Below are 12,621 nucleotides of genomic sequence, written 5' to 3' on the forward strand. Positions count from 1 at the left end.
GTAAGTTTATCTAACCGAATCCCGCCCATTCGATAGAAAAACTCATAGGTTCTGCATCCTTCGTAAACTCTCCTACTAAGTCATTAGTTATGTTAGATTGCTCCTCATCATCACCTACTATAAGCCAGACCTTTTTCACACCAGTCGCAAGTCTACCTCCTGTAATCACATCAAGTAAATTTATACTTTTATAAGCAGTATTTATTATAAGATGAGAATGATATCTCAATGGATCACCAGGGTAGGCGATTAATTCTCCTCCAAACCTAAGGCCAGGCAAAATAAAAAATCCCTTATCCCTAACTGTTTTAAAAGTATGATAATCTCGTATTAAGCTCTCTAACTCGTCTTGCGTGGAATATTGCAATGAGATAAAATCTTTTAAATCCATTGGTGATAATTCTTCACTAGGTTTAAAGGTATTTGGAATTCTTATAAACTCATTATTTGCGTTTTCCTCTATACCCTCTTTAGATGATTCGTTCTTCTTCTTATGTAATTCCTTACTATCCACTAGAACTCCATATTCACGTTCAATTAACCATAAAGCTTCATTAACACTTAATTGTAAAGGAATACCAAGAAAAATATTCTGTTGAGGAGCTTTAGGCAATGTTCCACTAAGTATTCCAAGTATTCCTAAATTTCTTAGCTTTTTAATATCTTCTATATCAAATATTAATACCCTATCATTAATAACCGGCAAAAGTATTTTTGAACTCATATTAGAGACAAGCTAACTTATCATATTGTAAATCATGTCAATCTAGCTTCGGATAAATTGATTTAACGTACTAGTTTTGTGTCACTATCAAGATGGATAAAGTTAGAACAAATCAACGAACAACTATATAGCATTATAATATAGTTAGGGATAGTTAGAATAAGGAGGATGATCCTTATGGACATTAAGGTCATATTAACTTACAAAAGGCTTGAGCCGAGTTTGGCAATTGTAGAAGCATTTATAGATAAACCACATTTATCTCAATGGCCTAAAGAATGGTTATAATAGAGTTAAAAGTCATTAGACTGTTACAAACGTATGATAATGGAGGTATTAGTATTATTAATATTGATATTATACATATCCTTACTTAAGACATCGAAGAAGTGAATGTTAAAAAAGTGTTTATTCAATCAAGTAAACTTGATACTGAAATTTTGGTATTCTCGGTAGCTTCAGTATTTTCTTTAATATCTTGATCTTCGTCAATTTTATCGCTACCAAAATGGTTTTTGTCCTGCCCAGCTTGCCGTTTCTCCTCTGAACCTGTAGCAGCCGACTTGTCATCTTTGACGTATTCCGGACTTGCATTAGGTTGATCGGCGTCAATGGCACTATTGTTAGTAGTGTTACTAGTATTAATATTCGTATTAGCGTTAGGATTCGAGCTGGAACTAGTATTTGTTGTTGTATTATATGTGGATCCTCCACTTGAGACAGAATATCTGTAAGATGGAGTCAAAGGTGAATTGAAAGAATTTTGGGAGATATTTCTCTTGTGACTGGTTTGAGCGTTCTCCTTCAACGGATTAGGGAAAAAGTCTGGATTGTATGAAGATCGTCTTGAGTCAGACAACGACGTTGCATTCGAGGTGTTTAGTGTAGAAAATTCAAAGTTGGGGATGGAAATTGAATTGTTTCTAGAAGCTTGGTTACTTAGCATCAATGGTGACCCATGATAAGGTGAGTTTTGGCCACTTGTATTCAATGAATTTGGTTGGTGTGACGCATTTACCAAATTGGATAGGTTTGGATTACTATTAGTTATGTTGTTGGCATAAGCGTTTTGATTTTGAACCGAATACATCGTATTGGCGTACGAATGTCTCCGTGAAATTGGGTTGTGCTCATCTAATAGTCTTTTCTTAGATGGTAAGATTAATGACGGTAAAGAGCCATTTACATTATTCAACGGAGGCAATACTATATTCTGGTTGCTATTCAGATTGGACGCAGTAGTATTAGCGCTCTGACTACTATTTGCATGCATGTTATGGTGATGCATCAATTGAGCCACGTTGTCAACATCCAAACTTGCCAGTCGTTGATTAGAAGTCCGATATGGAGATGTTGAATTTGCAGAAGACGTGGACGATAAAGGAGGTGTATTGGCCACCTCTTGGTCACCAAACATCGATGTTTTAAAAGAAATTTGTTGAGGAGGGTGTGGTTGTGGTAATGGTTGTGGTAATCGTTGCACGTTCCTCTGATCTTGTATCAGGTCTTGGGAATGGCCTGCCGCCGTGCTGAACAGCTGTTCTGGGGATACTTTCATATGCACGGTCGCCCTTCTTTTCCTATTCGCCCCTCCATTCCACCAGTTTTTCACAGCGTTATCTGACCTCCCATTCAAATGTCTTGCAATTTCGGCCCATTTCTTACCGTGTTTCGCTACCAACTGCTCGATAAGTTCTCCCTCTTCTGCAGATATAGGCTTTCTGTTCAACGAAGGATTCAAGTTCTGGTGGTAGCGCTCGCGGCACTGTTTTGGGGTTCTGGTACTAAGTGAATTCGAAATCTTGACCCAGTTCGATGCCCCAAATATCGATATTAATTCCATCAATTTGCGGTCTTCCTCGGGCGACCAGAATCCTCTTCTGCTGTTTCCTGCTGATGTGTTGTAAATAGATATCGTATTGGTGCCGTTGCTCAGCTTTTGTTGCCCTTGGCTCCCGGTGGTATGATTATCCACGGACTCATTGTGAGGATAAATGCCAGTAGGGCCTCCTTGTGGACGCATATTGGATAAATGTCCATTCGGCTGACTTCCTGGTGTCTGGTAGGGCCGCTGCTGCTGGTATCCCTGGTGATACTGGTCGTACGAATAATATGGTGGTTGATCAGAAGGATAATTCATATCCGATCACCAAATCTTAATTATGTCCCACTTTTCGATGAAAATATACGACAATTATATCTCAACACTCCTTGTGTGCCGCGTACGTCGTGAAGTTATTATCAAACAGTAGTTGTGATAATATATAGCGTTGTGTAAGTAGAATATACAATACTCAAAAAATTTTGAAAGTCGTTCAAGTGTTCACTTACATTTAAATTGTCTAGCAACTAATATCATGGGTTCAAATCCTAACGAACCAACCATACTAGCGCTATCTACAGGCATATATGTCTATACGATATGCATATCGGTCATATTCTTTCGAAATCATAACCCTCAACCCTGTACCCACCACCTATCCCACCTTATTCATTCACCATCTGGTCATATCTATTAACCAGTGCATAGACACAAACACGCAGACGTCCTATTGCATGTAGAGAAACCACTAGTGGTCCACGAACGTGAATGCGCTCTGCTGTTGCTATTGTTCAGGGTGTGTACTGCCAATGTTCCGGGTATACCAGGGTTTTTTTAGGGCATTTTCCGCCTTAACCGATAAATTCCTGTGAGTCTTGTAGGTCACCGGACGAACAAAGAAAATACGTGAAAAGACGATGCATTAGCCAGGCCTCCGACAGGTGGAAAACATCGCATGATGTTCTCCAATACTTGAGAGCGATAACTCCGGAACAATGCTGCACCATGGTTTTCGACTATCTTTTATTGAGAAAGTGCGCTAAAGGCCGACGTACGAGACGATCAGGAGTACACAGGCGGTCCACGTTGGTGTGTATCCAATAAATGTTATGTATGGTGGCTGATATATATTTTGTGTTGTATATACAGAGAACAATAGCATTAATGCATTGGTAGTTTGGTTTGCTAGTATGCTGGAAAATATGTTAGCATACGTACTGATCTCATATCAAAGCATGCATAGAAAGCTTACCAGAAAGGGCGGAAGTAGCTGGTCCTAATAGGCTACTGTTCGGGCCGAATTGTAATACATGCAATTCCAAAGGATAAATAGTAGACCTGGTATATTTATAGTTTTAATGCGGGTACTAATTATCGCGGATATGTTTCAACGGGGCCGGAGACCGTTGACAGGCTCAACGCTCTACACGAAGTGCAAACGGTTGAATAGCAGTAGCGGATAAATAGTATTGGTCTGCATCGTCGTCGGACGACAAGTTGTCTTAGTGTAATTAGTGCCGGAAAATTGCATGAGATCCTATTCCGCCTCTCCGTGTCAGTCTCATCGTCGTTTCCCACTCGTTCGCATGTAGTAGGACTTCTTCACATATTGTAGGAATTTAGGGGGGATTTTTGCTCTCATATCTCATCGTAGTATTCCTGAAGGTCTTCAGGCTCAAAAATCACCTTCACCATCAACGAACATGAGGGACACACCGCGATGTCTTCGCCGTCGTTCAAATCGTCGATCGATACGGCAAATCTGTCTCCACATGGACATGGATACTGGAACAACTGGGTGACCGGATCGAATGTGAAGTCTTCGATTTCTATCTCGTCGTAGATCGTTTCCATCGTGCTTAAATGTGCTAGTAGTCGAACAGTTAAAGGTTTTAACTTGGGTGTACTTCTGGTAATTCTTTTCAATGCTGCATTTCTTTTGATTATGTAATTGGGCCATCTCATAGTAGGTCGTGTGTGCGTGTATATCAACAGGCCGCCGGGAACAGGAGAATTGCGGAAGTGGGTTCTGATGTCTGGGTGGCATCGCTGCATCCGCACAGGGTTTATTTTGCATCTAAAACTACTTCATTACATTACATGTCAATCAAATTCTTCTTGTTAATCAAATTACAAGACAACAATTTTCCTAATTTTTCAATAGTTCTGGTTACATATGTAGCATCATAACCAGTAGTCAGTTGATAATGGTCAGTTTCATTGTTTTCAATCTACATGAATGGTTGTATATACAGAATAATTAATTGAAAGATCGGTAGGTTAGCTATATAATGTTACCTTCACAAATCTAAGTTTTCATTTACATTCATACTGTTTTGTATGGCTTTGAAATTTTATTCGATTTTTCGGTTCGGTCTATGTCCACACTTCTTTCATGTGCTAAGCAAATTCTACATTTCAGTATCCTGCTGTCTAAACAGTGCCCACCACGATCCATTTCTAGTTGACTCGTCCAAGCCAAATTTCCGGATACAAATGTATCATGAAGTCTTATCTCATCGTTAGGCATTATCAAGAACTAATACCAATGGTTGGTACTAAAGTTTAATCTCTCCTATTTTTAAACCAGTATATACTTAGAATTTGCATTCATCGTAAATATTAGACGGTCTCCACTACAAAACGTCGTACAGTTCCGACATAATATCTTCCATCCTGTCTTCAATTTCCTTTTCGGTGATCACCTTATAAGTCTTGTAACCCTCCGATATATCTTTAATCTTAATATCCTCTCCTAATATCATAGAAATGCTCAACTCGAATCCTTTGTGCAATAAGTCCTTTTTTATATCGTCTTCATTGCTTACATCTATGTATCTTATCTTTGTAGACTCGATATTTAGCCTTTGGTTATTGTATGTATATATTCTTACTGTGTTATAGTTTTCACTTGGACAGATCTCCAGCCACTCTTTGTGTTTTCTGTCTCTTATACGATGTAAAATTAAACCATGACCTATAGTGTGAAGCAGTAGAAATCCTACTGAATATTCGTCTTCGATATAACAATTATCAAATCCATAATAAAAGTTATGCACTTCACACTTGTTTCGTGCTAACATTATACCGTATTCTCCTCTGCCTGTGGTCTGAAATTTCCTGTTCAAAAGATCCTCTTTTAGTTCGTTCACATCACGTACTTGAATGTAATCTACTTCGTCTTCTAAGAAATTGTCAAACTCTGGCCATTCTTCTACAACATATTTGTGACTTTTATCGAAGATATAAATTCTAAACTGATCCATAACCATAGGCTATGTTTCCCTTAACCTTCTGCATTGGGACACTTTAAGAAACGGTCGTGTAGTGACAAGCATTCGATTGCAATTACTCATGTTGATTTAGCTGCACTCTACCTTATTTCATACAACATTCTTCCCTACTTTTTCAGGATATTTACTCGGTCTATATCGTATTATTAGATTTTCTCGTCCGTACATTTGTGTGATTACTAATTATGAAATCAATTTTTAGTAGATAGATTTATGGATAGACTTTTACCATGCCGCCACAATTACAAGCCAATTATTCTCTGAAGAAACAGGGAAGAGTTTTCCACGGAAGAACGAAAACTGCTTGTTCTTTCTGTCGTAAAAAAAAGGTGAAGTGCGATGGGAAAGTGCCATGTTCGACATGCTTACAACATAAAAATCAACAATGTGATCTAATATCGCAAGTTGCGCCTAATAGAAGTGTACAAAACTCACAAATAATCAAACCAAAATTGCCTATCAAAAATGCAAATAATGTATTGCATACTCCAGCAGTTTCTTCAAATGAGATGGGGCTGTATGCGAATCTGATCGGGAATCATTCAGGAGCAGAGTCACTGAATAAAGCCTCTGGTCAGTTTGCGGAATGCCCTTGCGCTTCATCTGAAGAGACAATAAATTTTTTTCAAGATGGAGGTAAAATTGTTGCAATAAGTCCCTACAGCAGACAATTTTTTGGTCCATTTTCGTGGCTTTCTTTACTCCTCAATGATATTTATGCTTTGCCATACATGCGTTACATTTTAAGTCACAAGAAGGATTTTAATACTATAATTGAGGACTTGGAAACTTACACAAAAGATAATCATACTTTCAAGGATGAAAATTTGAACAATAACATAAATTTATCTAATCTTCAAAAGGGCACTAACATAAACGAGATAGATAATAAATCTGCCTATATCCATCATGCAGTCCAGAAGAATGATTTAATGCAAAGTATTAAATTGATTTTACCAAAGAAAGACGTAATTTGGAAATTAATAAATCAATTTTTCCTTGCCGCATATCCTTTTTTCCCCTTAGTGGAAGAATCAGATTTCAGAAGACATTTAGAAGAAATAATTGGAGAAGAGGATTATACGGATACAAAGGTAGCAGATTTCACAATCAGGAAGAGGGTGGACTATGCTGTAATTGGCCTTCTTCTAATTTTTTTAAGAATTGCTTATTTAAGCCTATCGTCGAATATCGAAGATAATGGACCGAAGGATGTACAAAAATCACCTATTGTTTCAGAGAGAGAATATTTGCTATCAAATCCCATTAAAATTGAAGCATTCACAGTTGCAAAGAATTGCTTCAGCCAATTTGATTATTTTAATTGTATTGATATTCAAGTATTACAATTGGTACTCTTTATTAGAATTTATTATATATATGCACCGGAAGAAGGTGATGATTATGATGGTAAAATATCACGAATACTTAATTCTACAATTATTCAAATGGCATATTCAATGGGATTACATCGAGATCCAGGTCATTTACCATATAACTTCAATAATATCAAGTTGAATAATAATTTAAACAGAAAGATATGGTACTTTATTGTGTCCTTGGACTATAACAGTAGTATTTTATCTGGGGATCCATTAAGTACTAAAATTATTCCTGCTGATACAAATATACCAGACTTCAATCCAGATTACGAAAATACTAATAAAAATGTGGAGAACGAAATTGTTGAAGTTTTGGCCGACACCAAGGTCCGATTGGCAATGTCAAAAACGGTTATTGATATTGTTTTAAATATAGAACAAGGCGCAAACGTAAAACAACTTTTAGTATCGCTTGCTAACTTAGAATCCTTGTCACATAGAGACGTTGTTCTGGACCAGTTTTACAAATGGGATATGATTCCATTGAAAAAAATGATTGAAATGAAAAATAATCTCGAATTAAGGTTTTGGTTATCATCGATTTATTTTAAGCTTTTCATTCATTATGAGGAACGTAAAAATAATGATTTGATATGTGTTTATTCGAAAAAAATTTTAAAAATTTCAGTTGTAGAAATAATACCATATATTTTGAAGGTATCAGATAGCCGTACGAAAACCTTATCTGAATTTGATATTTTTTATATCTTACCAAGTTTGCTACTCCTGTCACATAAATTTATTTTTAGCGTATCCTTCGTCTTGATACGTGTAAAATACTTTGAATTCAAATTAAAACTAGCATCAAAATATGAATCAAATATATTAGAAAATGATTCCCTGTATAACAAGGCACAGCGTTTAATTTACCTACTTCAGGCTTGCATTAAATGGATATTAGACTTTCTCAAAAGATTGAGTAAAAGCTACTTTAAAGCTTGGAGGTTGTACAAAGTGCAGAACCATATACTTTCAATAATTGCATCTGAAAACTTTTATCTAGAGAGCAAAACGGCTATATTAAACTTATGGAACCCTTTCAGCGAACAGACTATAGAAGAGTTGATTGAAACTCTTCAACCCGCAGTTAATGATATTGAAGCTTCCAATAAGATGCCATTGTTCCTGCAAAATTTTTCTATTTGTGAAGAATCCAAAAACCAAATGGACTTCATGAGAAACGACGCGATGGAATTTGATAGTTTTTGGCTAGATATGATCTCAAGAAACAATCCCATAGATTTCGAACAAGATTATATTTTTAATCCATTTGCAAGTCTTGATATGGCATTAGACCCTGCATTAATGTCTGATTTTAATAATGACACAAATAGTATGCAAGGTCAAAAATAGTGAAACGGACAATTTTTTTTTTTTCATCTACTCTAGAATACTAGAATATATCGAGCTTAGTTCTAATTGAATAACGAAGAAATTCACCTCTAAAATGAAATGATTAATGACGGGGATTGTTTGTAAACACATGTCCACTACACTATAGAAAAGCGTACATTGAGGCAACATTTGGTGTTATGATCATTGATTGTTATGAAGCATACTTAGATATACGAGGTATTTCCGTATTTTTAGCGACATTTGAATGGCTGGAGATTGCACTTCATCAAATTGATACAGTTGTATACCAATTATTATGTTTTGATCGTTAATATCAAATACAATAGAATTCTTGGATACGCTGTTTATGGGATGAAATTCATCCTGTGTACATGGATACATATCACCTCGACACATATTGCACAATTATTTTTGGACAGAATTATTTGTCGAGGATAGCCACCCTAAAAGTTCGTTACAAAGTTTTGATATTAACTTGGAACTCGTCGAATAAAATTTGCTACATCTTGTTCTTTAACCGAAACAATTCTTGAATTAGAGTTCGATAACCAACCTTCATCTATCTCCATCTCAATCTCCATCCTGAATTAAAATCGCTATAATCGTACAGCTCTAATTCATCTTTAAAGCACTTGCATATTGCAAGATACGTAGGATGATCTGAAACTATCTCTTTAAAAATTCAGGCATAGTTCATCCTTTTTTGCTAAATCGTTTGTAGTGATCGTAGTAATCATTTCTTTCATTTTATATTCTCGTGAAAAACGTGAAACATGTTATGCTGCAAGATTTTAGTGGTGTAGAGATGCTGCGCGAAGACTCAATATAAGGGAAGCCTAATTGGAGTAGCTAGCTTGCCTCCATCAAGTCCAATAAGCACGATGAAATTATTTTGTGGCGCTCAATTCTGAAATTTTGTTCAATATTATCTAAAATTGCAACAAAGTTAGACTGGAGTTGCATCCAATTCACAAATAATTCTTCTTTTCAAAAGGTTTTTACAGACAATTCCTATTCTCGGTGCAATTAGCTAATTCGTCGTTAATCTCCTTAGGAACATGTTCTTTTGGTTGCATTTGCCACAATTTGAGGATAATTCTTATCATATCTATTCATTTGAATCTAAACAAATTTCTCACATGCAGTACACATGAGCTCGGAGAGAGAATTAATATCATTGGTGGAAAAATAGAGTTTTCACGGAAGGGAAGATCATTGGCGGAAAATGAGATATGCTCTGGAGTTTAGTTGTGAAACAAAGTAAACTACAACATGAGATATAAAAAGAAGTATAAATCAGAAGTTTGATGACAAGAATTTGAAGTCTAACAAAATATCCAGTTATAAAATAGTGTACATTATCTTACCTGATTGTTCCATAATCAAGATGACTGCACACATCAAAGATGTTAATTACCGCGAAAGTGGAAATGCTGCAAAAAATAGTTCACTGAACTACAATAGCCCCTCAACAACTTCAAGTGACGAACGAAGCCCTTCCGAGGAGAAGGATTCTCTTCCTAAAATGGGAGAGGGAAGACCTTATCCTCCCATAGTCGGAGATCCTGTTGACTATATGGTTCTGTTTGATGGGTCGGACGATCCTACAAACCCTCAGAACTTTTCCCCCAGAAAAAAGATCATTCTAATCTTTGCAATTATGAGTACCTGTTTCACCAGTACTTTCGGGTCTTCTGCTCTCTCTGAAGCAGCTGTTGATATTCTGGAGAAGTATCATGTGGGCTTGGAGGTTGCAACATTATGCACCTCATTATTTGTCTTAGGTTATGCTTCTGGCCCCGTATTGTGGGGTCCACTATCAGATGTATATGGAAGGAAAATAATTCTCATTTCATCTGGTTTCATTTATTTGACCCTCAACTTTGCCGTTGCTACAGCAGAAAATATCCAAACAATCATAATCTGCAGATTCTTTTCGGGATTTGCAAGTGCTGCTCCTGTGGTAGTTTGTGCAGCAATAATAGCAGAAGTATCTAATACTTCTAATAGAGGGAATATCATTACTATGTTTGTAATGGTTTTACTTGTTGGACCGTTACTCGCACCAATCGTTAACGGTTTTATCGTAAAGAACAATTCGTTAGGGTGGAGATGGTGCGTCTATCTCGTGGGAATATTGTCTTCAGGTGCATTAGTCTTACTTGTCTTTTTATACCCAGAGACCCATAGCGGTGTAATATTATCCCGAAAAGCTCAAGTATTGAGAAAAAAAACTGGAAACTGGTCTATATTTGCTGTTCATGAAAATACCTCTTTGTCGTTCCACGATATTTTAACGAAGTCAGTCACACTCCCGATTCGCATGTTATTCCTGGAGCCAATTCTTTTGTCGGTAACACTTTACAACTCATTCATATTTGGATTACTATACTTGTTATTAACTGCAATCCCGATAATTTTTGGGTCCACGGGGTATGGTTTTAGTCAAGGAGTTTCACTGCTTCCATACATTGCAACAATTTTGGGTGTAGAGGTTGGTGGCATAATGAATTTGTTTTTTGACAGACGATATCTCAGAATAATGAAAAAAGCAGGAAAGTTGGTACCAGAGGAAAGATTATTACCAATGATGATAGGAGCAGTTGCTTTCCCTTGCGGCTTATTTTGGATAGCTTGGACTGGGCAGTATCCTAACAAAGTACACTGGATTGTACCGACAATCGGTACGTTTTTTATAGGTTTTGGATTGATCTGCATTTTTTTGCCATCATTAAGCTATTTGGTAGAATGTTATCTACCATATACGACTTCTGCTGTTGCGGGAAACACAATGGTAAGATACATCTTTGGAGCAATATTCCCTTTATTTTCTAGACAGATGTTTGAAAGATTGAAAGTGAATTGGGGAGGCTCATTATTGGGGTTTATTTCAGTTTTATTACTTCCAATTCCCTTCTTGTTTTACAAATACGGTCAGTTATTAAGAGATAAATCAAGGTATGCTTTGAAAAATTAATAAACAGTTTTCAACATTCTCTCATATTTTATGTAATACTTGATAGTAGAAACTGTTTTTTTATCTTCTTAGTAATTTAAATTTAATATTCTCGTTTGATACTCTGTTATTGTAGATTAGTAGAACTTTAAAAAACTTGAAACATGTCCTCTAACATATTACTCAGGATAAACATTTTACTCCCAAGACTGATATTCAAGATTTGCAACTATATGTCAATTGAATATCGTTTGGACTGCTAAACTCTATGCTGCAAATCATAAAAAACACAATTTATTTTGAACTATCAGAATCATTCTCTTCCAATCCATTCATAAATTTTGACTTTCAGCTTTACAAATGCAAAAATCAATGAAGTATACTAGACCTTATTTTGTGAAACATTGTCTTCTCTATTTATTCGGTTCCTGAGAATTATCTCCAAATGTTCCTTAACTTTCTCATTTAGTTTGATTATTTCATTCGGATGAAATTGAATATAGTATCCCTTAAAAATCGTTGGCATTCTTCTTTAGTCAATCCATCAATTTCCTGAACTGACAGAATTAGCGGCAATTCTTCTTGATTAGCCTGTCTCAAGTCAAGTAAACTTGTCATCCATATCTGTCTTGAGTGAAGCAATCTCTGTCTTAAGTGAAGAAACCTCTCTCTTGAGTGAAGCAACCTCTTTCTGGAGTGAAGTAAACTCATTATCCATATTGGTAAAGCCAGTCTTGGTATTATTTTTCCCGACGTAAACCATTCAGGTGCTTGTCTTAACTTTCATCGATCATTTTTTCTATAATAGATTGAACGACTTCGCCTATACCAGAACATACATTATCCGATTGTATATAGGTCTTTCACTAGGTCTTTCACTATCTACTGGTTCTCTCATTTTAAATTTATACTAATTTAAAGAGGTAAATTATGTAGCATGCTACAAAAATCAGCATCAAATCCCTCTGCTTTTATAATGTATGACATAAATTATCAGTACAAATAGGAAAGTACAAATAGGAAGGTACAAGTATGTGTGATGCTAAGTTCAGAGGTATACTAAGATAGGTAGGATATTTTAAGTGAGT

At 36.1% G+C, this 12,621-nt stretch overlaps 6 protein-coding genes across 6 annotated transcripts; 2 read left to right on the forward strand and 4 right to left on the reverse strand. All coding sequences in view use genetic code 12, as the record gives it.

Moving 5' to 3' along the window:
* Window positions 1-10: 10 nt before the first annotated feature.
* Window positions 11-724, reverse strand: DEHA2C15356g (DEHA2C15356p; the record flags this gene model as incomplete). The annotated part of the gene is made up of 1 exon (XM_458352.1): window positions 11-724. The coding sequence occupies one exon, from the start codon at window positions 722-724 to the stop codon at window positions 11-13; it is 714 nt and encodes a 237-aa protein (XP_458352.1).
* Window positions 725-1,136: 412 nt separating this feature from the next.
* DEHA2C15378g (DEHA2C15378p) lies at window positions 1,137-2,864 on the reverse strand (the record flags this gene model as incomplete). The annotated part of the gene is made up of 1 exon (XM_458353.1): window positions 1,137-2,864. The coding sequence occupies one exon, from the start codon at window positions 2,862-2,864 to the stop codon at window positions 1,137-1,139; it is 1,728 nt and encodes a 575-aa protein (XP_458353.2).
* Window positions 2,865-4,184: 1,320 nt separating this feature from the next.
* On the reverse strand, window positions 4,185-4,601 carry DEHA2C15400g (DEHA2C15400p; the record flags this gene model as incomplete). The annotated part of the gene is made up of 1 exon (XM_458354.2): window positions 4,185-4,601. The coding sequence occupies one exon, from the start codon at window positions 4,599-4,601 to the stop codon at window positions 4,185-4,187; it is 417 nt and encodes a 138-aa protein (XP_458354.2).
* Window positions 4,602-5,182: 581 nt separating this feature from the next.
* Window positions 5,183-5,818, reverse strand: DEHA2C15422g (DEHA2C15422p; the record flags this gene model as incomplete). Its single annotated transcript, XM_458355.1, has 1 exon — window positions 5,183-5,818. The coding sequence occupies one exon, from the start codon at window positions 5,816-5,818 to the stop codon at window positions 5,183-5,185; it is 636 nt and encodes a 211-aa protein (XP_458355.2).
* A 251-nt stretch (window positions 5,819-6,069) lies between these two features.
* On the forward strand, window positions 6,070-8,574 carry DEHA2C15444g (DEHA2C15444p; the record flags this gene model as incomplete). Its single annotated transcript, XM_458356.1, has 1 exon — window positions 6,070-8,574. One exon carries the CDS (start codon window positions 6,070-6,072, stop codon window positions 8,572-8,574), a length of 2,505 nt encoding a protein of 834 aa, XP_458356.2.
* Window positions 8,575-9,964: 1,390 nt separating this feature from the next.
* On the forward strand, window positions 9,965-11,554 carry DEHA2C15466g (DEHA2C15466p; the record flags this gene model as incomplete). Its single annotated transcript, XM_458357.1, has 1 exon — window positions 9,965-11,554. One exon carries the CDS (start codon window positions 9,965-9,967, stop codon window positions 11,552-11,554), a length of 1,590 nt encoding a protein of 529 aa, XP_458357.2.
* Window positions 11,555-12,621: the final 1,067 nt, after the last annotated feature.

This window comes from Debaryomyces hansenii (genome assembly GCF_000006445.2).
Source record: "Debaryomyces hansenii CBS767 chromosome C complete sequence".
In the NCBI taxonomy this organism is placed as follows: Eukaryota; Fungi; Ascomycota; class Pichiomycetes; order Serinales; family Debaryomycetaceae; genus Debaryomyces; species Debaryomyces hansenii.